The 24,126-nt window shown below is 42.0% G+C and overlaps 1 protein-coding gene across 2 annotated transcripts in view; it reads right to left on the bottom strand.

Annotated features, from left to right (window-relative positions):
* si:dkey-174m14.3 (uncharacterized protein LOC563117 homolog) overlaps nucleotides 1–16,246 on the bottom strand; it is a 32,787-nt gene extending 16,541 nt beyond the window's left edge. Inside the window, exons 1-2 of one of the 2 annotated variants that reach the window (XM_031730171.2) lie at nucleotides 16,111–16,244; nucleotides 2,640–2,837 (exon numbers count right to left, since the gene is read on the bottom strand). In XM_031730171.2, coding sequence (XP_031586031.1) covers nucleotides 2,640–2,737 — 98 coding nt within the window. In that variant the 5' untranslated portion in view covers nucleotides 2,738–2,837; nucleotides 16,111–16,244. Of the gene's footprint in view, nucleotides 1–2,639; nucleotides 2,838–16,110 lie in introns of both variants that reach the window. The other variant, XM_039598701.1, reaches the window with a different exon arrangement.
* Between the last annotated feature and the right edge of the window lie 7,880 nt (nucleotides 16,247–24,126).

Here is a 24,126-nt window from a genome sequence, read left to right as displayed (position 1 = left end):
GCAGCACATCACAGAAACCTCATCAGAAAGTAATACAGGCCCAATGGAGAAAAAAAGAGGTTTTAATCAGTGATGAAACATGAGACAATGAAATCTAATATGTCATGCGAATAGACCCCAAAGGCTCAGATTTACAAAACGACGATATTCCCCACATGTAATACAGGAAGACAGCACAATGATGACTATTTTTAGAGTATGTGCATTACCTGAGCTTCAATCTAATAAAAGGGCAAGTGTGAGTGGGAAAGGAGGAAATGTCTGTTGCCTTGATGGATCTGAATGTGCACGGTGGGGCTTAATGGACCTCATATTGACGGACAGATGGAGGAAGGAGGGTAATGACTCTATCTGAGACCGGATAACAGATAGCAGAGTGGATGGAGATGTGGTCACGACGCTCTTGTCACTTCCTCTCTTTGTCTCTTTTTCTCACTATTTAACGAAATCATAGATTCAGGGAGTCGAGGGCTCAGGGACATCGAAAAAAAAGAACAGGGACAGGTTCCTTTGAGGGATTTTGTTTTTCAGGACACTAAAATAAGGTATCACCCAGTTTAATCTAATTAGCATGCGTGATAATCTTTCTGCAATCGATAAGATGAAAAGTAGAACAGGTCAAACCAGACTTCATACGGAACCTCATTGGGTATAAATGAATATTTCCGCTCTATCATTTCTCAGTGGTTTTGTCCAAATGTCTCTTTTAATTTCCCATTTAAAGGCAAATTACAACACAGATGCACCAGATATGTGCAGGAGACATGGACACAGAGGACGACATGATGTTTCACATGATTAAACTTGATGCGCATGACTTCTTTGGTTAAAGTAGCGATGTTTGGTATATCCACACTTAGCTTAGGAAAAAAAATCATTGAACTGAACTAAAAAAGGTGACTCATGAGCACTATTATAGGCCACTATAGACCATTATTATTACACCTGGTATTATGGACCACTATTTGTGTACTGAAAAGTGTTTTTTATGGTTAAAAGCCATCATTTGTGCATTAGTGTCATTTTTTTTAGCAGCTACCTCATTTCAAAGGGTTGAATGACCATATTGTGTTCCTATCCTCTGACCTAGATAGAAGTGTTACAACAGCTGTGTGGTTCAGGGGAATAAGAATAAGGATACTAAATAAGAACCCAGTCACACAGGACTATAGACCAGTTGGTAACCCCTGGCAACTACAGGTCGCTAGAGAAAAATGTGTAATTCTTAGCCAGCTGTACCAAAAACCTCCTTGCATTTGCTTTCAAAAGCTGCTCAGAGTTGCACTTTTTGAAATGTGTTGGTTGGAGCAGTAAGGCAGTGGTTTTATTTTGAAGGGGAATGGTGTCTTTTTCTGGTTTGTGTATCATGTTTTTAGCTTCACTACCACTTGGCGATTATTCGGAGGGTGTTTGCAGACAAGTCAGCATGTTACATGTGGTCAACACAGCAATCACAGCAAGGTTTGTGGTGCAGCGCTCTCTTTGGTGCAGCTTTCATCTGGTCAACAAGCACTCAGCAACTGGCTGGAGAATATTAATTTTGCCCTAGTAACCAGAGGTTGCCAGGAGCTCAAGGCCTGTGTCAGTGAAGCATAGGTGGATTAACATTGAATACCACCACTGTCCAATGTTACAATAATAAAAGCTGAATACAGTTTACTGTCTTAAAGTCCAGTGTTTTGTCAACCCATCCATCCACCCTATCTCCTCTGCACGTAGACTTTGTGGCTCTGTAAATATCACCTCACTTCTACCTTTTCTTCTCTTCTCTGCCACAAATAAATGCAGCTAGATCCTTGCACAAACTCACAATGTTTTGTTTTTCCTAAAGAAAAGCAATATGAGCACATAATTCAGTGCTCATATTCTCATATATTCTGATTCCTCTGTATCAGATATGGATTTCTTCTTTTTTTAAACCAATTAAGTTTTATTTCATGAAAAACTGAGCATCTGAATTATTCATTTCCACTTTTTTTAGCAAAGCAACATAATATCTTATCAAATTTAGAACTTATTTTTTCTCATGTTAGGTAAGTTGTGCTTTTTTTATGCACTCAGATTGAGTATCCTGCTTCGAGCACAGCTCCAGTCTGCATTTACTCAACTGTAAATACAAAAATGCTAAATACTAAATAACTTCTAGCTTCAGTTTAACTTCAGACTGAATGTGGGATAGTGTTTATGTTTTATGGAACTGTGTCAGTGAGTAGAGAAAACCTGCCCACAGAGTGATTCAATGAATGTCTCAAATGACTGAGTGACATTTGAGTGCCGCATTATCCGAGCAGCCCCCACCTCCTCGCCTCATGCTTCTCTGTGATTGGTTGGAATCACCAGGGGAAAACAGGTGTTTGTTGTTTGGTAGAGGATGAGTTAATGTGAAGTAGCTCCAGGGATGTTAAATCCCCCATTAGTGACCTCCTCGGTGAACGGGAGCTGAGTCAGACATAATGAGTGTTTTCATTCCAGCGAGATGAGATGACGAGGCAGCGTGACTTCTGGGCTTGGAGAGGCGGGATGAGGCTGCTTTAGCACCTCTGGATGGCGAGAGGAGACACCTCGTGGGCGGATGAACGGACAAACAGATAAAAAACGAGGATGGATGGAAAGATGGCGTCTGAGACGTTCACTCTTACCTCTTTTTCGGATGTTTGCCGCCATTTCGGGGGACTTTTAAGGCGGTTTTGCCAATGTATATCTTTTTCATGGTTTGTCTGTGTTCCTTCCCTCTCATGTGTTTAAAGGGCTTGACCACAGGGAGACAGCATTTATGTTAGTTTTCCAAAGGAGACCAGCTAAGTCTGGAATTAGTGAGTGATCTATCTGTGTTGACCCTGCCAAACAAAGCAAACAGACAGGATGGCAACTTTTAGTAAGGACAAGTCAAGCAGGACAAGCAGGGGGTCTGCTACTAAAAATAAATAAATAAAATAAATGCATTATTTTTCTCATAATTTTTCTCACATGCTGCACCTCCTCTTCTCACCTTCTGTCTGAAATGCTCTTTAGCTCCAGTCTATTTAAGGCCTCTCCCCCCAAAAAGCCGAATTTGCTATGATCCCACTTTCGCTTTCTCTCATTCTACATAAAACCCCTTTTGAGCACAGAGCACACATAGCAACGTTTGTAACTTTCCCCTCCAGATATTGCATCAAAATGAAAATAATTCACTGGGTCTTCAGATGCCGTGAAGATTCTTGCGTTCACTCTTTGTACCCGACACCAGAACATTTGGTGTGCTTTGCTCATGGCTGAGATATTTTGGAAAATATGTGCCAAAACTAGCCACTCTTATACCACTGTTATGTAGATGAGTAACAGAAAGTCTGGAAAAGTCTGGACTACAAATGAGGCATAAGAAGGACTTCAATAGCTTTTCTTTGTGGGTGAGAATTACTCTATTTGGTGTTGACTTTTGTCTTTTTAACTGTGCAAACCCCTGTGTAGAAGACTAAATGACATGGAAATCCCATTAAGCATAATGTGGACACTTTAATAGCAAATATCCCACGAGTTTTGTCCCGTTTCCTTAAATTCAAGGCACTAAATTCAGAGTAAAGACCATTTTTGTCTTACTTCTTCCACTGACGGTGCACAGCGTTTCCTGCAAAGAAACAGCGGAAGTGAAAATGAGAAGTAAAACTGTCTGAGACATCAGCCGTAAATGTCAAGCTTTGGACTCAGTCCTTCAGACATAAAGAGCAAGGGATTCCTTTCAGCTTTCCAGCAAAGTTCAGCTACCATATGAGAGGAATCCATTAAAGGAGAGGCAATATATACGCTCACCGGCCACTTTGTTAGTTGCATTGGTTTGAACACTCATTAACTCAAATATCTAATCAATCACATGGCAGCAGATCATTGTAGTTATGCATGTAGACACAGTCAAGATGACCTGCTGATGTTCAAATTGAGCATCAGAATGAGGAAGAAAGGTAATTTAAGGTACTATGAACATAAGTTAGTTGTTGTTGTGGCAGGGTTTTCTGAGTCATCAACCCAATATCACAGCAAAGCATGTAATAGACCTGCTGGACCATCATGTGGATGCCACGCTTTGCCTCTCCTAGGTGTGAAATGGAATTAAATTGTAGTACCAGTAGAGGGCGATAGTTTATTTAAAGCCAACAAGTTAAACTGACCAAAGAAGGTATGAAGTACAATCCAGGCTCCTTCTATTCCACGTAATATTAAGCTACATGGCTGATAAGTGTTTACGTGTAAATGTGTTTCATTAAAAGTTCGTCCATGACTGTTTTTATGTTGCCTTTAAATACATTATCGCCCTCTGCTGGCACTGAAAGGTACTGCAACTTAAGCATGCCTGTCCATTTCATGCCTAGAAGTAAAGCGTGACATTCATAGGATGGACTAGTGGGTCTATTACATGCTTTGCCAGGATACTGGGTTAGAGTGTTTCAGAAACTGCTGATCTGCTGGGATTTTCCCACAAACCCATCTCTAGGGTTTAAAGAGAAAGCATTTGACAACATTTGTTGACTGTGATGCAAAGGCAACAATCACTCATTAAACAAAGGTATGCAGAAGAGCATCTATAAACAAACTACTGATCAAACCTTTAAACAGATGTGTTATAGTAGCAGAAGACCATACTGGGTGCCACTCCTGTCAACTAAGAACAGGAAACTGAGGCTATAATTCATACTTGCTCATTAAAACTGGACAACAGAAGCTTGGAAAAACATTCCCTGGTCTATGAATCTCGATTACTAAAGTGACGTTCAGATGGTAGGATCAGATTTTGGCGTACTGCATGGATCCATCCCGCCTTGCATGATTCAGGCTGGTGGTGTAACGGTGTAGACAATGTTTTCTTGGCACACTTTGGGCCCCTTAGTACCAGTGAAGGAATGTTTCCAGCACCTTGTTGAATCTGTGCCACAAAGATTTAAGAGCGTCCAACCAATTAATATTAAGATGTACCTAATAAAGCGCCCGGTGAGTACATTCTGTGTATATTTTTATTTCTTAAATTAAAGGCTCCCACAAACAGCTTGTCTGCATTTTCTTCTTAAATCTAGGTTCCCCCCACTCAGTTTAGGGAACATTTGGGGAACTGAAAACCTGATTTTGAATGAGAAGTATTCTTTTGTGTCCACAAATGCTGTATATTAAAAGAAAAAATGTTAACAGTTTGACATGGAAAAACACACAAAGAAGCACTAAGCTGCCTCATCACTCACACACTGTGTGAGTGTGGTTTGATGAAATTTTGAAAGCACTCTGGAACATAAGCAAACAACCCCCACAACTGCCTTCATACAAAAAATGAAATGTTTGAAACATTTGTCTATATCTTTTTAAAGAACACAAATGTTCACAAACCTTTTCTACATTCCTAAATATTGTATTTAATGCTGAATCCCTTTGCTTGTGGTCAGAAGCCATTAGACAAAATCTGTTGAAGGTTAAAAAAAACTGCTTCTGGGTCCTGGCAGGACATAGACTTGTTTCGTGTCGCTAGTGGTGGAGGAAAGTCTCCTGTGACAGGCGGATATCAGACTCATCAGTAAAAACAAACATCCCTTGCAGACTCAGTGTCTTCATCTCGTATATGTCCAAACACAAAGAAGAGGAGCTGACACATCCAGGCAGTGTGAATGAAGGAGTTTGACAAGCCTGAAAGACTGAAAGTCTCTTGTATAAATATTTCCTCCGTCCCTCCAGTCCTCTGCGTCTTGGTGGCGTCCGCAGCACAGGTGCAGCCTTCAGCACACAGACAAATGGCGCATGTTATTGAATGAGACAGGCTGTCAAAGCTTGATCAAAGCTCCTCTGATCCGAGCAGTGGGCTGACCATCCGGGAAGGAAGCAATGACCGACTGTGGATGGGACTGCAGCGGGTTACAGCTCATGTTTGGGGTGTTGTACCCACTGATACTATGTACACATATACACGTATTATGAAATAAAGAAACATGTTGATCTACTAATGCCCAGTTGTTGGGAGGTGACTTCTGCTACTGGCTGAGAAGGCAGGGAGACATGTACTCCTCCAGATGGTGACAGCTCACTACCGCCACTGGAGCCTTCACTCCAGCTGCTCCCCTCTGAGTCATACCAGCTTCGAATATGTGTGCGCGCGTGTGTGTGTGTGTTTAAGATTTGGCAGGTGCGAGCATGTATTTGAGAGCATTAAAGTGGCAGAAATCTGTGAGTTTATCCATGCAGGTGAACGCTTGATTGTCCGTACGCATACGTACACATTTGTTTGCATCTATAAGTCTAGGTGTGTTCCTGCTTGTGCGTTCGTATGTGTGCGTGCCTGTGTTTACTCTGCGGCACAAGCTCTGCCTATTCAACCTCCTTCTCCCAGGCTTGAATTAAAGCAACGCTGTCTGCCATAAAAGTGAAAAAGGACAGCTGTTAGCGACACGTCTCAGGCCCCATCAGGTGTCCGCTGTCAAACCGCCAACGCACAACCGCGCACGCAGCACCCTCGCTCATTCACTCGCTTGCTTGCTTCTTCGTCTTCCTTGTGCCCATCCTCACACTGCAGCAAAACCTTACAAGGGGCTCGTTCGGATGGCGGTGCCTGCCACCCACTCGTGCCACGCTGACATTCGAGAGCATTGAAAAGAAGAGGAAGAGGGAGGTGGTAAAAGAGGAGGAGGGCATTAAAGTTGTGGAATGAGGGAGATGGAAAAGCAGAGGGGTGTGTGTGTGTGTGTGTGTGTGTGTGTGTGTGTGTGTGTGTGTGTGTGTGTGTGTGTTTGTAGGAGGGGGTTGCTAGCCAGAGTATTTACAATAAAGCCAAAGACATTAAAGAGGAAGCGAGCTTTGCCAAATTACAAAGGAAAAGCAAAGAGAGCGGGTGTGAAGTCTCTGCTGAAAAGTCATCATTTCTTTACCTCCTTCCTCTCCTTTTCCTTGCCTCTTCCGTTGATCTCTTTCTTCCTTTCTGGCTTCCTGATCGCGTCTACCTTTCAGCAAGATTGGCTCTCAGGAAAAACCCTTATCACAGGCCCAGACCTCAGCATTAGAGCGGGGGAACCCGAGTGGCTGACTCATCCAGCAGCAGGGAAAGAAGGCAGAGATGATGCTCTTTCTGGCCCCTGTGCCTTCGGATTAACAACCTGCAGTAGTCACTCAGTCCAATGGCATGTACAGTATGACTCAACCACCTCACAGACAAAAATCAGCTTTCAAATTAGGGTGCTATTCTGTCAGTGTGTGTGTGGGTTTATGTCTTAGCTGTTTCTCGGTCCTGCATTGATTAACTCGGGAGCAGACACCTAAGTAGTTTCACAGCAACTACCAACATCATTAGCGGCAGCAGGGGATAATGACCCGCTGAACGGATTTCATGTGCTGCTGATGGCACCCGGCACAGGGGAGTGTGAAATCACGACAACATCCCGAGAGGATTTTAGAATGAGCGGAAGAGGTGATGGAGGCTCGCCGATCCCAAATACAAACAGTTCTGTTCTGCCAAAACTGAAGGAGTGAACACAGACAACAGAGTCCAACATCAACCACAGAATAAGCTGCAGGCAGACATTTAGACGTAGAAAATGGCACCGCGTTAAAAAGAGGGTTTGATACAGGCACCGGTATAATGATGAAATGCAAAGCTAGAGAACTGGTTTGAATGTTATCTGTTTATTTATCTTCCAAGAGTGCCTCTACCACTTAATACATTAACGCTTTCCCTACCAGAGTATTGTTTTCAGCATACCACTCATTTGTGATTCCCTAATTATTCAAGCCTCCCCACAGCATTTTTGTTCAGGGAATATATAAACACAAAATACCCTCGGCTGTCACTTCATTATGTATACCTGTTCAGCTGCTTGTTAATGCAAGTATCTTGCCAGCCACTCTTTTGGCAGAAACTCAATGCATGTATTCATGTAGACATGGCCATTAGAAGATTAGGAAATGTTGTACGATGGTAGGGTCAGAATTTGTTGTAAACACCATGAAAGCATGGATCCATCCTGCCTTGTATCAACGTTTTAGGCTGCTGGTGGTGATTTTGTTTCTCATTTTTGGATCATTCTCAGTAGATCCTAGTAGATCAGCAGCTTCTGAAATACTAAGTCCAGCTGATATGAACAACCATGTCACATTGAAACCCTCTTTCTTCCCCTTTCTGATTCTGTTTCAACTTCAGCTTCACCCCATTCCTGCAAACGTAAAAGCTCGAGCTGCTGCCATCTGATTGGCTGTTAATGAGCAGTTGAATGGTGTACCTAATGAAGTGGTCAGGTAGGTATGTTGGGTTTACGGAGGCTTATTGTGCTTTTGACTGAGTGCAATTAGGGCAGTCCCTGGAGGAAATTTGTTTTCCATGTCCGAATCAAAAATTTGATATTTGAATGCAAAATAAATTTTTAAAAAATCAGAAGCCACATCCTCGGCCACGGACATTTTTCTACTTTGCCATTTTAAAGAGCGTGATCAAATCCACTCCAGAACTGAACTGCTTCTATTCTTGCCCATGCTTCAAGTCTTGATCAAGTTTTATTTAATGGCTTTGCAGTTTTTACAGAATCCTGCTGGCAAACAACACAATACATGACACAGATCAATAAACTGACTTTGCAAATACTTCCTTCACCTTGAGGAACTACAGAAATAGTTTTCAAATTTGCAAATAGAAATAAAAAAAAAACAAAGATAAAATTCAAGCTAGGAGCCTCAGAGTGGCAAAAACAATGACCTACACGTTCCTAAAAAACAAACCCACACACAGAGCGCATTAAAAACATAAAAACATGCTGCTCTACAAAAAAAATGAGCTCATCCTTCAGACAAGATATTCATAGTGCCAGTGAAGCCTACCGAGAGGTGTCCTAGCAAAGACGCTGAGATCACGACTTTCTCGACCCAGAATACACCCTCTCACAAAAAAAAACAACTTTTGAACTCTTTCACAAGTTGAAACCAAAGTTTTCCCGCTGATTACTTCGTTCCATCTCAGTGGTTCTGAATTACTTTCACAATTTAAATTTTCCCAGAAAGGATGAGAGCAGAAAATAAATAAATAAATAAAAGCATTTCTGTCCACAGTCTTTTCATTTTTATCCATTTATTTATTTATTTTGCTGGTTGGAAAGAGAAAAAAATACAGCTGTGAAAATGCTGTTGTGGTGCAAAAAACAAGGCCAGTGTTTGCCACGTTTGCAACCACAACCAAAAGCAGACGGGATGGAAAAACACAAGCGTCTTTCAAACGGGTTCAGCTCATTAAAAATAGAACAGACACAAACACACATGGATGCACGTGCACACATGTGTATACACACACACACACGCACAGCACGCCACCCACCATCGCAGCATGTTGTTTACGAGTGGTGCTCGAACGGACAGGTAGTGATTAGATGCAACAAAGGAACAACCTCTGCATATCTAGCCTGCAGTGTAGTGCTCTGTGTTTCTGTGCGTGTATGTGTGTGTGTGTGTTTCCTCAGCATTTACCTCGTGCACTTATACACATATAGAAAGTGGCTCAGATGTACTTACTGGTCCATCCATAACTCTCAAGAGGCTGCCTAAAAAGCCTCAACTCAGGGATGCATGAATGGATCTTTTAAAATAAACAGAGAGGCACTATATTGGGAAGACACAATATAGCACTAATAACTTTCCAGCATAGCCCCATTAATGTAGTGGCTTGGAAAGAAAACAAGGGTAATCTGTGACCTCCGGCTTGACCGAGGCAAACAAGCTGCAGACATTTGCTTGAAAAGCTTTAATTTATCTGTTTAATTTTCTCCTAAACTCTCACAGGTTGATACTCTTTATTACAAAGGTCCCTGCAGTTTGGCTTTTAAATCCTTTATGGCTTGGCTAAAAAAGAAGGTTTCGAATAACAGTTCAACATTTTAAGAAATGCATTTATTTGATTTGAGAAGATGGGTTCTACAATTGTATCTGTCCAACAGCAATGTAACCTCTTGTGCAGTCATGAGTTTGTGTCAGACTTTTAACAGATTGGGATTTTACATGGCGTCTGCTATTTTCATAGGCATGCTAACTAGATATTTAGCCCACAGCCACTGAACTGACATCTCATCTGGAGCTGTGTATCTTAAAATCTTGCATGATTCCTACAATTAGTACAAAAACATGTTTTTTATATGTTGTGTTCATTTTATATGCCAATCAGCCGCAACATTTTAAGCACAGAGAGGTTAAGTGAACGATGACAGATAAGATACCCCATCAAGTTGCAAAAAACTGCTCAAGAAGGGACAGGAACAGATCCAGAACCTAATCCAATTTGATCACCCAACAAGCCAACAAGCCACCCTTTCAGCGCACAGGAACCAAAAGATCTGGTGCAATATCCTGATGCCCGGCATGACGGAAAACCCCTACAGGTCTCAGAGTGGTGTCACGTATTCATGTAGTGTAAAGTACGCTTGCCCTATTTTTATGGAAAGGGTAAAAAACAAAAAAAGGGATTTATAATTTTTTTTGCCTCAGCGTCTTGATGACTTGTGCTCACTGCCGGATTTTACATCTTATATCTAGTAGTAAGAAAGGTAAGCTTGCATGTATCTCTGTGATACCAGAAACATCTGACAAAACAGCAGGATTTGATACTGCTTTGAGAAAGCAGCTGAAGATCCAATCAATCCAATCAAGCACCCATGAGACGTGACAGAACAAGCCATAGAGCCCAAAATCACAACCCAGAGGAACCAAAAGATCCAGTGCAATGTCCCGATGGCTGGCGTCATTTTTAGCCTGGCAATTCATCTTACATGCACCTTTTTTAGAAATCCTTCAAATTAGCCTATTTGATAATAAGCTTCACAGCTGCTTGTGTTGTTGAATTTTGTTGCCTCAGCTTTTGCCTGCTGTCTGGCTATCAAACTTCCATCATATGGTAAGAACAGAAACCTTGTACTTATCTATGTGACACCAGCAACTTCTAAAAACACAGGTTTGAGAATTTTATCCAAAACTCCTTCCCTTGCAAATGAAAAGCATTACAAACAACTCTTATGCAGGGGTTATGCAAAGGTTAGCAACCATTTGGTGAATACTGCTGTATTTTTATAGACTGTATATAAAAAACAGATTTCTGGGTCTGAAAATTAACTCAAGGTGGAAGTGGCTTGAAGCACTCTTTCTAATGGCCAGCAGGACACGACCCCTCTGGTTACAAAAAACACTTCGAGCTCTGTTGCTCTATGACCTCAGTAAACACTTCACTGATGGGTTTGTCCCCTTAATCTCCAGTTCCACACTTTACTGAATACAAGTAAACTCAGAATTAGGGTTCAAGTTAACATAAAGTAGAGTATGCTTTACCACAGTGGCTATATCCATGTTTATATAGATGCTTATAGACGCTTTACCTCACTTCTACTAATAATACACAAGTTTAGCATTATAGTTCTGCGCTAAACACTATTTTAGCTCATTCACCGGCTATAATTTAGCATTACCATTCTTTGTCATTGGTATTCACAGTGGCTTCTGTTCAGAAAAAAATCTAACTCTCGCTTTAAAATTCATTAAAGTGGTGTCACTTCCATTGACCACAAACTGACCTACAATGCAGATTACTATGTAAATGTCCAATTCAAGTCAAATTACAAAAAAATTGAGTTATAGCCGCTGTCATATTAGGCAGGCTTCATCACAATGAGGAATAAATCTGACCAGCACAACCTGACCGCTGGTGCTGAAGAAGGCAAAGGGGAGGAGAAATAATGGGGTTAAGATAATAAGATAGGCTTAATGGCCCCCCGGGGGAGCTCTCAGAGCTTCAGGATGGAGAGACCTACAGACAGTGTGGGAGAGAGAGGCTGACTGGTCAGACCACAGAGGACAGTGGAGAGCATCAGTCTGTCAGAGCAACACTGTCCACTTCAGCAGGTCAAAACTAAGTTCTCGCCTCTTCAGAGCAGCCTCTCTCCCACGCCGCTTTCAAACACGTCCTCTCTGTTGCTCTAACATCTCTCTATCTATAATGATCAGCCAAAACTCCCCTTTCGGAACAGCTCAGGGAATCTGAAGGTGCCCTGAGGTCTTCGTAGTTTTCACCATTCTGACTTATGGGACACTCCATAGAATTGCAACAAAAGCCTGTTAATTTTCCAGCTGTTTCAAGCCACAAATAGTCATTTCTGAGAAGGAGAAAAACAAAGCTATGTAAATATACTGCAAGTTTTATGTATCTGCGATCAATAAACAGCACCCACCACAGTGAGGTCCCAGCCAGAGCTTCATTTTGGCAGCGTTTTATATGTGTTTATTGTGGAGAATTCCTCAGACTGCCAACAGGATGGAAGTGCACAAAAGTACAGACAGTTCTGTTTATTTTGGAGCTGGATGGGTCAATAATGTTGCTGTTTGGAGGGGGAAGGAGGAACACTATGTGGAAAAAAGTACACATACACATTATACCTAAAGGAGCTGCTCAGTTATACCACAAAGCTCCCAGTGCACAGTTTTTATGCTGATGTTAATGCCAGAGGAGGTTTGGTGATGACCGTGGTCTACTGCTTTGTGGTTCAACTTTGCATTAATACCACTAACAGTTGATCGTGGAATATGCCACAATGGTGGCATCCTATTACAGTACTACGCTTGAATTCAGTGAGCGCTTTCACAAACGAAACTCATTCATTCACCAATGGTTGTAAAGGCAGACTACATGACCACATGCTTGATTTTATATACCTGAGACTGAAAACCTGAATTCAACGATTAAAAGATGTTGCTCCTATATGGACAAGAGATTGTATCCATATAGTGTATCTCACGCTGATCCAGTTTATGGGTATTAGTAGTAATATTTTTGAACAGCTTGATAACAAGTTTTGTTTTGTTTTTTTAGATTTATCTCACTCACTCTAAATACCATTGTTGTCTTGCATATAGTAGGCTATATTTTTGGTTATCTGCCTTGGGACTAAGGATGTAAACTAGCCATTTTGCTAAAATCTGTCATGTTTCTGTCTCATACAGTATTTTGAGACTTATGTCCATTAATGGACGACATCTCTATGAAATAAACCAGTTTAAACGAAACAAGAGTTGCTATGGAAAAGGATGGATTGGTACAAAATGGCCACTGCGAGAAAGAAACTGGACTGAGGGACTTCCAAGTGCATCCAAGTTAACAGCTGGCAGAACAAACGGGGAAAGCTCCTATTTGTCCTCTATGTAGGCGTTCCTATAGCGATGTAATATTGTGTGAAAACTATGAATACACATATGAATATGATCACAAGCAGCAGATCTTTTTGTCACTCCTCTGACTCCCACAACCTGCCATCACTGTTCTGGAAATGTTTCAACGCAAACAATCTTGCCCTTGTCGGAGTCACTCTGGTGTTCACCTTGCCCCATTTCTGCACCATTTATCCACCATGTCGACTTTGAAAAGTGTTCACTAACCTGCGACCACATCCCAGACGCTGACAGGTGCCTTTGCTACAACATAAACATGGCCATTTGACTCATTTATAATAGAGTCCAGTATTCTACATGTATTATTAGCATCAAATAGAAACAGTATTAACTGAAACACAGCACAAACAGCGACTACCATGTGAACGAGCAGAGAAAAACCTTCCAGTTGGCAAATTTAAGTTAAAATTAAACGGCAGTTCAAGACTTCGGGAGAGCCTTTTATTTGTGTTCTTGCCAAGAATTAGATGAGAAAACTGATATCACTCTCATACCACTGGCAGCCAGTCTGGATTAGGAAACAGGCAGCGTGGCTCTGTCGCAAGCAACAAAATCCACAAAGCAGCACGAATGAAGCTCAATAATTGACATGTATCGTGTTTGTTTGAGCTGTGGAATAACCAAGCTATAAAAACTACAAGCTGCTGTTTCACGTTTGGCTTTTGTACAGATTAAACGAACAAGACGGGACATGTTAATTAGTGAGCTTCAGAGGAGTAGGAAGATTTGGTTTACCTTCAGATTGAGGCCGAGACATTATAGCGGACTAACTGAGGCAGTGATTAAGGGTGCTTCCCCAAAATGCCAAAATGCTCTTTTAAAAGAAAACAAAAAACAATAGTGCAGAAACATAATGAATACAGATCCCTCCCTTTAGGGCATGAAGGGTCACTGAATGACTTAATGACTAAAAAAAAGATCTGTGGTCTTCAAAGTCACCAGAGCTCAAGCCAAGTGAACACCTGGCAGGTCACGTGTTGGATAACTCTCTCCACCACCATCATTAACACATCAAATGAGTGAGTGCCTATTTATAGCTCATATCCCAGTGAGCATTTAAGCTCTTATCTGGCCTCTTCATGACACGTTATGTTGTTCTTTCTTTAATCTGTATATATCTAAAAAGATCTACTTAAAAACAGGCTTAAAGAGACCAAGATGTAAAGTGCAGGATACATTCTGAAACTTAACAGTGTGAAGCACCTTTTAATCGCCTTCTCTTCCTGTATAATGAGGGTACTTAATGTGCATACATTATTCTGAAATTATATCCAGTCACAGTGGGTTTGATGGAATTATTGAAGGAAGAAAAAAAATGTCATCAATCAGCATCCTAAAAATCTAAAAACTAACCCAGACTTTTGTTTTACTGCCTCTCAAGGACATCACTTCCATCACCACTCACCAAGACAGCGGCATAATAATTTTGCTCAATCTTTGGCTGTCAATCATGCTTTTTAAAAAGCGGTATCAATCTTATGTTTAAAATAAAACCCTTCACACTGTTATTCATCCGCTAGAGTATTCTGACGACGATTTTTTTTTAAAACTCCTTGAAACTTTAAATCTGTTTAATCCACCCGAGGTCTCCTCTGCGTTGGAGCTCCAATGTGTCGCCATGCAAAATTTACATCTCCACCTCCAGGGCCCCGACACATGAGCCCGGACAAGAGAGGGACAGGGATTGCGAAAGAGGAAGAGCGAGTGAGAGAGAGCAGGAGCAACGGAGTGTGAGAGATTTCAGGACATTTCATCATTTAGACTCGAAGGCATCTCGCAGATATGGTGGAGGGGGGGAAGATGAAGAGGTAGGGTCAGACTCTCAGGTGGGTCCTGATTTCTCTTTAACCCCATCACAGCTTGCTTATAGGCTACAGGTGACCTGGTTTCCTATGCAAAGAGCGAGCAGAATAGACACGGGGCTACCCCCCTCTTATTTCGGCACAGCTGCTATAATTCAATTAAAGCTGTGACACAGAGGTGAGGACAATTGATGCCTCCTATTAGAGAAACACCCCGTCAAGATTAATTACCCCTCGTCGCCTGGTTAAATGGCTTTTAAACTGTAATCTTCCTGAAATCGTAATAACACCATCGGTAATCTAACACAAAAGGAAAAGCTTGGGATCTGTTTTCATCTGAGCCGGATTAATAATGGTTCATTAGTACTAGTATTAATTAAAACATGTCTACTGTAGGCCAGTGAGGTACAAAGCAGAGAGTGGGAGGTGGGGGGGGGTGGCCCCTGCATCTCGTCATGTTTCCTCTGCTGCTCTAATTTTTCTGAAATACTTAAATCAGAAAAGTGGGCGAGCACCTGCAATTTTGTAATGAGCTCATTAAAGTCTGTCTACACCAGCACGCGCTCACGTTTGTGTTTTTTTGACTGCCAGGCTTGTTTAAACACATACAGATCAGAGCTGCTCTTGCTTAAGTATTCATGGTGGCAAAACAGCGTTATCATGCAGAGTAATTAATCAGTGTTACAGGTGCATTCCGACAGGTGACAGTCCAAAAATCACACAGAAACCAATGTGTAACAGTCGTGGATGGACATTTTGGGAACCTTAAAAGATTCAAGATTATTTAAAATAAAAAAAAATTTAAAAAAAAACCTCCTGATTGATCTGTTGGGGAAAAAGCTTTTACAGTAACGCCATAGTCACTGCAGCGAATTTCCAGCCAAGAGGTTCCCCGCATGGAACCGTGTCAGCCTTCTTCTGCAAAATACACCCTTTTATCTTTGACAAAGTATCAGAGAAGAGACATCATTCCTAACAGCACTGCATCAGTAAACAGAGAGCACGAACTGACATGGCAAGTGCAGCCACATCACGTACAGATGAGCACACAAACACACATATTCACACGCAACCAAAAGCAGCTTTGTAATCCAAATCAAAGATGCAAACAGTGAAGCAGTACCTTCCGCTCGCGCAGAGCTTCATCCTGAAGACCGAGAGATAAAAATCCTGCTGCCGGAGCCTCGCCGGGGATGGAGAAAACCCCCTCTCTATATGCTATCTGGATTGGTTTACCCAGCTTTCCCTTAAAGCTCGGAGAAAACCCCCAACACATGCGCCCACCCCACCACCTCCTCCTCCACCACTAAAACTGTCGCCGCCACTAGCACCTCGCCACTCCAGCAGCAGCAGCAGCAGCGGCAGCAGCTGAGCCAGGAGGAAAGACAAGAGGGAGTGAGGGAGAGACTGTGCAAGAGTAGAAAGACAGCGAGAGAGAGACAGGAAGAGTGGGAGGGAAGGAGCTTAAAGGAAGAAGACAGGGAGAACGTGGGGGCGTGATGATGGAGTGCTGAAAGATATGTGCAGAAAAAGGAGGGAGAGGGAGAGAGGGAGAGGGTGAAGCTTACCTGATGGTGTCTATGTTGTTCATCACTTCGTCAGGCATCTAAAGGAAATGACAGCATGTTAGTGGAGCGGACCCATCAAACTGGCCCAGAAGCTGCCAAGTGGAGCACCGTTGCAGCACAAACACCCTCCACAAAAAAAAGAAAAGAAAAAGAAAGAACGAGAAAAGAAACATACATATTCAGCAAGCACACTCTCTCTGTTTCCCTATGTGTTTGTTTATGTCCCCACATTTCCCCCCCCCACTCACATCCGTGCTCCCTCATCTACTCCTCTTCCCTTTTCCCTTACTAGTGAGAAACCCCATGCAACGCTCATCAGACTGCGCCCGGATGTGTACATCTGCGCTCACTTGAGGTGAGAAGAGAACAATCGTACCATACCGGGAGTGCGAGAGGAGAGAGTGAGAAAGCGAGGCGAAGGAAAAGGGGAAGAAGGGAGGGAGGGAGAGTGAAAACCTCCATTGCAGCCAGACTGCAGATACATGGCAAGCCCCCCCATGAGGGATACTGGCAGCGACTCAGTATCTCTGTCGAGGTGCTGAATCGGAGAGAAGGAGCAAAGAGGGAAAGAGAGGGAGGAGGATGTGGAGAGAGACATAGAAAGAAGGGGAAACAAGGGGGAGGTGGGGGGGTGGAGAGTGGGGGGAACAGGTGGTTCAATCTGTTGAATCTTACATCTCAAGTCCCTGGCTGTTAAGGAGACTAGGTTTTATATGAATCGGCTGCTTTTTTTCTTTTTCCGAGAGCGATGAATTATGCATCGATTTGAGAATATTCCCCCATCTCCATTCAAATTTAGGCCCGATCGAGGGTGGTATCCATGCTGTTATGTTATCATGTTTCATAATTTGACAAATGCTAGAAAGCAGATTTTACCATCTGCACTTAGAGGAGAGGTTCATCCATATTTATCCCCTGTAATTAATGAAGGAAGCAGTCGTTGCGAAGAGATTATTTGAGTCAGAGTACAAACAAAACACACCTTAAAGCGGGGGGTGGGGGGAATGCGTGTTCAGTGTGTGAGTGTGTGTGTGTGTGTGTGTGTGCACAGCAGAAGGTCAAGTGCAAAGAATGTTTCGTTACAAGTACAAGGACTTGTGTGAGGAGATGAAACTTTGCAGCGACACACAGACACTCACACTGAGATGAACGCCAACAGGCTCACATGCCTGCCTCTCAGCCCCCACACACCACCCACCTTTTTTCAAGCAGTTGCTAAGGTGACGGCAAAGGCTGAATTTTAATCAGACAATAAATTAAGGCAATGTGGTCTTCTCCTTTATTATTAAATGGGAGCGACACAGAGTTTGAAGATCTGTCAAGTATGTTTTGTTTTTTGGGGGTGAGAACTGCTAAAAAAAAACAGACCCCAAACCCGGAGATGTAAAACAATAAGCTTGCACGGTTCCTAGTCTGCAAAGCGGTGCACATTTAGCAACTAGGTAACCTTAGCCAGGTGCTTCATCATCCTCATCATCCACCACTGACATGGATGTCATGCTGAGACTGCAAAAATACCCTCGCTGGTTGTAGTAATTGCTGATTGAGCCCTTAGGCTTGTCCTCCTGTGTAATGCACTGTAGTGGTGTAAGCCAGTGGAAACACTGGTTGCTACTTGAGAAGGAAACAGTTGTGCAACAAGGTTCGCTGCTTTCATTTTAGCAAGGTTATGTTTCAAACTGAGTAAATGATGGATGTCACAAAATAAATGCGAGTGAGTGGGCTGAGTCAGTAAATGACAGCATTGTTCAGTTCAAATTGTTTGTGTGGAGGAGTTGCTAATGGGTAGAATGCTAATGAGGAGTCCCATAAAAGTCTGCTTACTGGTCAGCATGAAGCTGTGCTCCTGTGCAAACTTACAGACATCAGCATACCCAGTCTATTGAATCAGCTGAGGATGTCTATGTGGGTCAGCAGGAGAAATCGTACACCCACAGCTCATTCTTGCTCCAAATGTTTTACTATTAATTGGAAGCTTTAGCTCAGCAGAACTTGCGTGGAACACTCAAAATGTCATCACCAGGATGACATGGTTTGTCTGCTTTCTGACTACATATTCTAGGTTCAATAATCACCAGTGAGGTGACAACTTTGAAGGGCTTGACTTGGGCGAACCCAAGTCGATTGCAGAGGCTTTAAATCATAAACCATATTTTTATAATTAGCAGTAAACTGAAAGACTCTGTGTAAGACTCTGAGAGAATCATCGCCCAAAGCTCGAACTTCTTTTAGACCTAGAGGTGTTTCAGTGGTCATAACTTTAAATGTTTTGCTTTTATCCCAGTGTTCCTTTCGGCAAAATAATAAAAAGCCCGAAAAAAAACTGCATATGAGTCAAATAATCACATTGGTGCTTCATCAAGCAGCATGGTGGAGAGCAAATCAGAGCTAAAATTAGCGCATAGGTTGGAGGTCAGAAACTCAACAACATTTAAGGTGTCTGTGTGGTGTTTGCAGTTCATTTCTACTGCCCTCAAGTGGGCAAAAAGCTGGAATGACTATTGTATCTTTCGTTTTATCTTATATGTGTATGCAACTAGGCCTCTATATAATATACAGACTGTAAAATTGGATAAAGGCAGGAATGTCAAGTATATGAATGGCTTTCTGGTTCAGATATCGATAACAAAGTTCTGTAGTGGGGCTATAAAAGTTTCTTTTTATATTTTCTCCCCATAACTCTGGCTTTAATAATTTATTGTTTTATTTATTTTTCTAGCATTCATTTTATATGCAACTGCTTCTTGGATTATTCAAACAAAACCCCACAGACTGCACTAGACAAAGACATTGTAACTCTTTGACATGCCCGTGTTTACTTGAGCTCTTTACGCTCTTAATAATAGAGCAGAAAAATCAGGAATGGCTCACTCAGAGCATACAAAGGCTTGATTTACTCAGACATCTCTTCAAAAACTGAGAGGAACAATTTCCGTTCCAATCACAACATATGTTCAGAGGCCTGGCTTTGATTAAAGACTGGGAAGACTTTCATCACTCACCATGTTGATGCCCCTGGGCAGAGAGATAGATCTGTAGGGGTATCTGGGGAAGTCATAGTGAAACTCAGGAAAGTGACTCTTCATCTTAAATCCTTGACGGAACTCTGGAGGAGGTGGAATCACATATTTCTCATCTATTTGTTCTGGTGTGTCTGCTTTTATCTCCAGGTCGTGCAGCTCATCGCCCTTCCTTACAGTGTCGATGTCCGTCTCCAGATACTTTTTTTCTACCAGGTCAGGAGAAGTCCGCTCTTCCGGAGTCTTCTGCTCGGCTAAAGGGCCTTGCTGCTGGGCCATTGAGCAGGGTAGCCTGGGGCTCACCACGTGGATCTCTGCTTGAGGCTGATCAGCATTTGTATTGGTGAAGCCAGAGGGAGATGCTGGTTTTCCAAATGCCTGCATGCTGTTTGGGTCAAGCACATTAGACGTCACCTCATCCAGGAACTGCGAAAACTTCAGTTTGGCTTCAATCTTTTCCTCCAGTACACACTGTAGTTTTCCGCTCTTAGAGCTGGTGTGTGAAAGTACAGAGCCCCTCCCTTGATGCAGATTTCTGCTGTGGCTGTCTCCTCCCTGCTCTGCCTGTGGATGTCCTCTGCCATGAGGCCTGGTAGAAGGGACTGCTGCAAGCTTCTCCCACTCTCTGTCTCCTCTGAGCCGAGTCTGAAAAGCTTCCTGGCTCTGCTTCTTGATAGACTTGTGCAGGATGCAGGTCACCCCAGAGTTCCAACTGTGCAGGCTGTCAGTGCCGTCACTGCTACTCCTGCTGCCTCCTGGACTGCTGCTTGGATCGCTGGGGCTAGATGGCTGACTGGGAGAGGACTGGTTAGAAGCAGGGTCTATCAGCTCCTCCAGCCAGACTTGATCACCATTGAACATGGGGGTAGCCGGACTCAAGGGGGCCCATGACTTTGAGAAATGCTGGCCCTTCTTTGCTGTGCCTCTCTGAGAGAGGGAGCAGGCTTTGCTGCTTGTCCCATCCATTGGCTTAAGTCCAGTCTATACAGATGTGTCCTCTCTCTAATTGTTTTAAATGGCAGATGATCCATGGTCCAATGGATAGCTCCAATTTTAAAGAGTTCTAACCCAATCCTGCCTCACTATTGTGCAAGCAACCTTACAGTGATCCAATACATTTCACTCTAGGCTGAACAGATGGCCTCCTTCAGTGCCAGGCTAACTCCCTGCTATGACAGGCAAGGGCATCCAGAGTCTGAGGCCACAGTCAAATACAGTGAGAGTCACAGTTAATCTGCAGAAGCTCCAGGTTTAGGTTTACTGACAGGGAATTTTCATACAATCCTAGCAAGTGTCTTTACTATTTGAGCAGACAGTGCTGGTCTTAATTAGACTGTCTATTGATAGCAGAGCAGGCAAAGCTTTTTCAGCTTTTTCCAGGTCAGTGGTTGTAGAAGAGAATTGATCCAACAGAGCACATGGCAGCTGACACACACACACACAGACTAGACGGGCTTGTCGAGTAATTGATTGCTGGGATCTCATTAATATCTCATTAAAAGAATAGCCGTAATCATTAAGAAATTCTAAGAGAAATAACAAGTTGGAATTTGACTTGTCTGTTACGGAATAATACCAAAAGTAAGCAAGTGAACTTTAGAAATTGTTTTACAGTTTGCAATTATACTGTTTTATTCAATCGATACCTCTCAAATGTCTCTGTGTTATGTGTATATCCCATAGTGTATGTTAGAAGAAGGACCTGCATTCCAAAGTCCTGATTTTAGCTTTATGGCTTTTACCATCAACTAACATTAGCAAAGCATCCATATAACATAGATTCAAATGCCTGCTAATTACTGGTCACTAACAGGAAATAACATGCAAGAATTTCCATTATCAAAACTGCAGCAGGCTTTTACTAAAGGTGAATGAAGAGGAATCTAACTATATTAAAAATGCACCAAAAAACACACGAGGATCGTTTTAGTTAGCTACCATACAGCTGTTGGCTACAGCTTGACTGCATCTGCCTGTGGTCCCTGGTAATAATAATAATGCAAATTTTAAGTATTAATAAAAGTTGCAAGCAGAGTGGAGTGGAGTATAAAGTCTTACAAAGGGATGAAGTAGCTACAAAGACAGAAACCTCAACTAAGGGATTAGCTTAATTTATTAGCGTAACAAGCTTTAGCTTAATAAATGTACTAATTTGTTGTTTTACAGGGGTTTCTTGTCTTCTCTACTTCTCAGTGGCCAGATGCAGCCTGTTAATTATCCAACTGAGCCAAGCCAAATGCTCTGAGATATTCATAGTGTTAAACTATAAACAGAGCTAGATGCTGTCTTTATGCTAAGCTAACCTAAACTCCAGTTTACCAGCTGTCATAGTGAGAAAGGCATGGTATATCATGGACACAGTGTCCACAGTCATCAATAAAAATGTAGTTACAGGCACAGTGGTAGACACTGTCCCTCTAAGCTGCGCACGTGCGCAATTGCACACTGCTGGCACGGTCTCTGCGCACAGAAAATCTGTGTTGCGCACAAAAAATTTTTACCTGAATTGAAATTAAAATTAATACTTTAACAATTCTGTTTTGCAGTGTTAGTCAGTAAGTGACTGGCTGCTCCGGTATGGGATTAGAACGATGCCACCTTATCCCATAGTCCAGCCAATGATGCGATTTACATTCGTATATACGCAGCTAATCAACGTGGTTGACAGGCTATGACAGCGTCCTTATGTGCTGACACCGGTCTTTTAGCTGACAAAGCGGCGTGGCTGATGTGGAGTGAAGCCACGTTACTGACAACGTGTACAACCATTGGAGATGTCAGCAGGACAGACGGAACAATTGACGGAAAAAGTGTGGACTTTATACCAGTTTTTAAATTGTGTTGATAGGCCACGTAAAACCAGAGTTGTGATTAAAAGAAAAATATGCAATGTTTGGTTTTCTTCCTGAATACTGTTGTTGTTTATATTTACTGCGGGAATGAACGGTAAAAACGGCGTTTTATAAGAAAAAAGGCTCGAAAGCACTCTCCGCCTGTGAGCAAAAGCAAACTCCACCCCCCTCTCCCTTTCCTATTCGTCCAAAAAAGTACCATGTCGACCAATCAAAAAAATGATATGGCAACGTGGCATCTAGTTGTTAAGAAACGGGGGGAAGTTTTAGGAGTGACGGCGGTGTTCTGAGATGTGAGAGATTTGAGACGTTTAGCGCAAATCTTGTGTAGTTAGTGTGTAGTGTAGTTTTGCTGTGTGTGTCAGAACAATGAGGCGAGTACTGAATGTTACAGGTGTTACAGGAGTGATACATCTCCTGTTGTCAGGCCTGCAGGTATCAGACTGTTGTTCTCCTTTATCTCATAGGGGACAGAAATTATTTTTTGGAGTGGCACAAATAATTTGTGTGGCATCAGATTTGATGCAGAACAGCTGATTGTTCTGTAAATAGTTTGAAATGTTTGTTTAAAAATGCCTTGGCTGCATTTAAAAAAAATAGCTGCAAAAATCTTTGTTGTTTGCCAAACTGAGTTACTTTTTTGAAGAAGTAACTATATAATTAATTGCCCAGCACTGGTCATTATATACTATATTTTGCAGACAGAGAGTTACAGGACTCTCTCCCAGACCACAGACTCATAATACAAGTCAGAGCTTCTTTTTAAAAAGAAAGAAAGTTGTGTTTTCAAAATTGGAGTTTATTTTTACTTCCAATAGTGTTAACATAATACACAGGTCATGAACAAGAGTTTTTTACATTTTCATTGTAAGTGGGCTAAAGCAGTTAATTAAAAGTAGTCTAACATAAATGTAAATGCTGTAATTTGATTATTTTAATAAACCATGTAACTTGGATGGATTAGATGCCGGCGTGACCACAGTGCACACGTCTGATGTCGCTCACAGTGGTCCAAGGGATCGCTCAGGGAGTTTGTGTGTTCGCTCAGACACGTGAAAAATTAGAGGGAACATTGGTAGACAGTATCCAAGTCTTTCCTCAACTGTAGAGGGAAAAAAGTTTTATTTCTAAAAAAGAAATTTAAATTTCAATACTTTTAATGTCAGTTTTAAATGAGAAATTCTGATCTACGATCCCTGAATACTTAACTATTTCAGTTTTAAACCCTTAAATGATTTTAATCTTAGGAACTTTTTGACAACAACTTTTTGTTATTTAAGAACATCATTAACTTGGATTTGCCTGTATTTAATATCAACTCAAGTCGTGTTAAATGGGACTCTACTACATCAAAAGCAGACTGCAGAAATTTGAGGGTTTGTACTTCTGAAGGGAATCTGGTGTAAAACTCTGCAGAATCAAATATGTGACAAAGGAGCAGCTGAAAGTCGTTTCTATTACAAAGATTATTTGCAGTGGGGGGAATAGTTATTTGATACCCTGTTGAATTTTTAAATAAGCTCACATCCAAAGAAATAAACAGTGTCTAATATTTATGGTAATTTTCATTTCATGGAGAGAGACAGAAGATCAACCAAAGTACATCAAATAAAAGTTACTCAAATCAAAATTATATCCAATATTCTGTGGTATGGGGCCGATCATTGACCCCTCAGTGTAGTGGAATTGTCCTGTACCC

The sequence above is a fragment of the Oreochromis aureus genome, linkage group 15 (assembly GCF_013358895.1).
Source record: "Oreochromis aureus strain Israel breed Guangdong linkage group 15, ZZ_aureus, whole genome shotgun sequence".
NCBI classification, from domain to species: Eukaryota; Metazoa; Chordata; class Actinopteri; order Cichliformes; family Cichlidae; genus Oreochromis; species Oreochromis aureus.
Note: the sequence above shows the minus strand (reverse complement) of the source record. Positions and strands in the feature narration are given on the sequence as shown.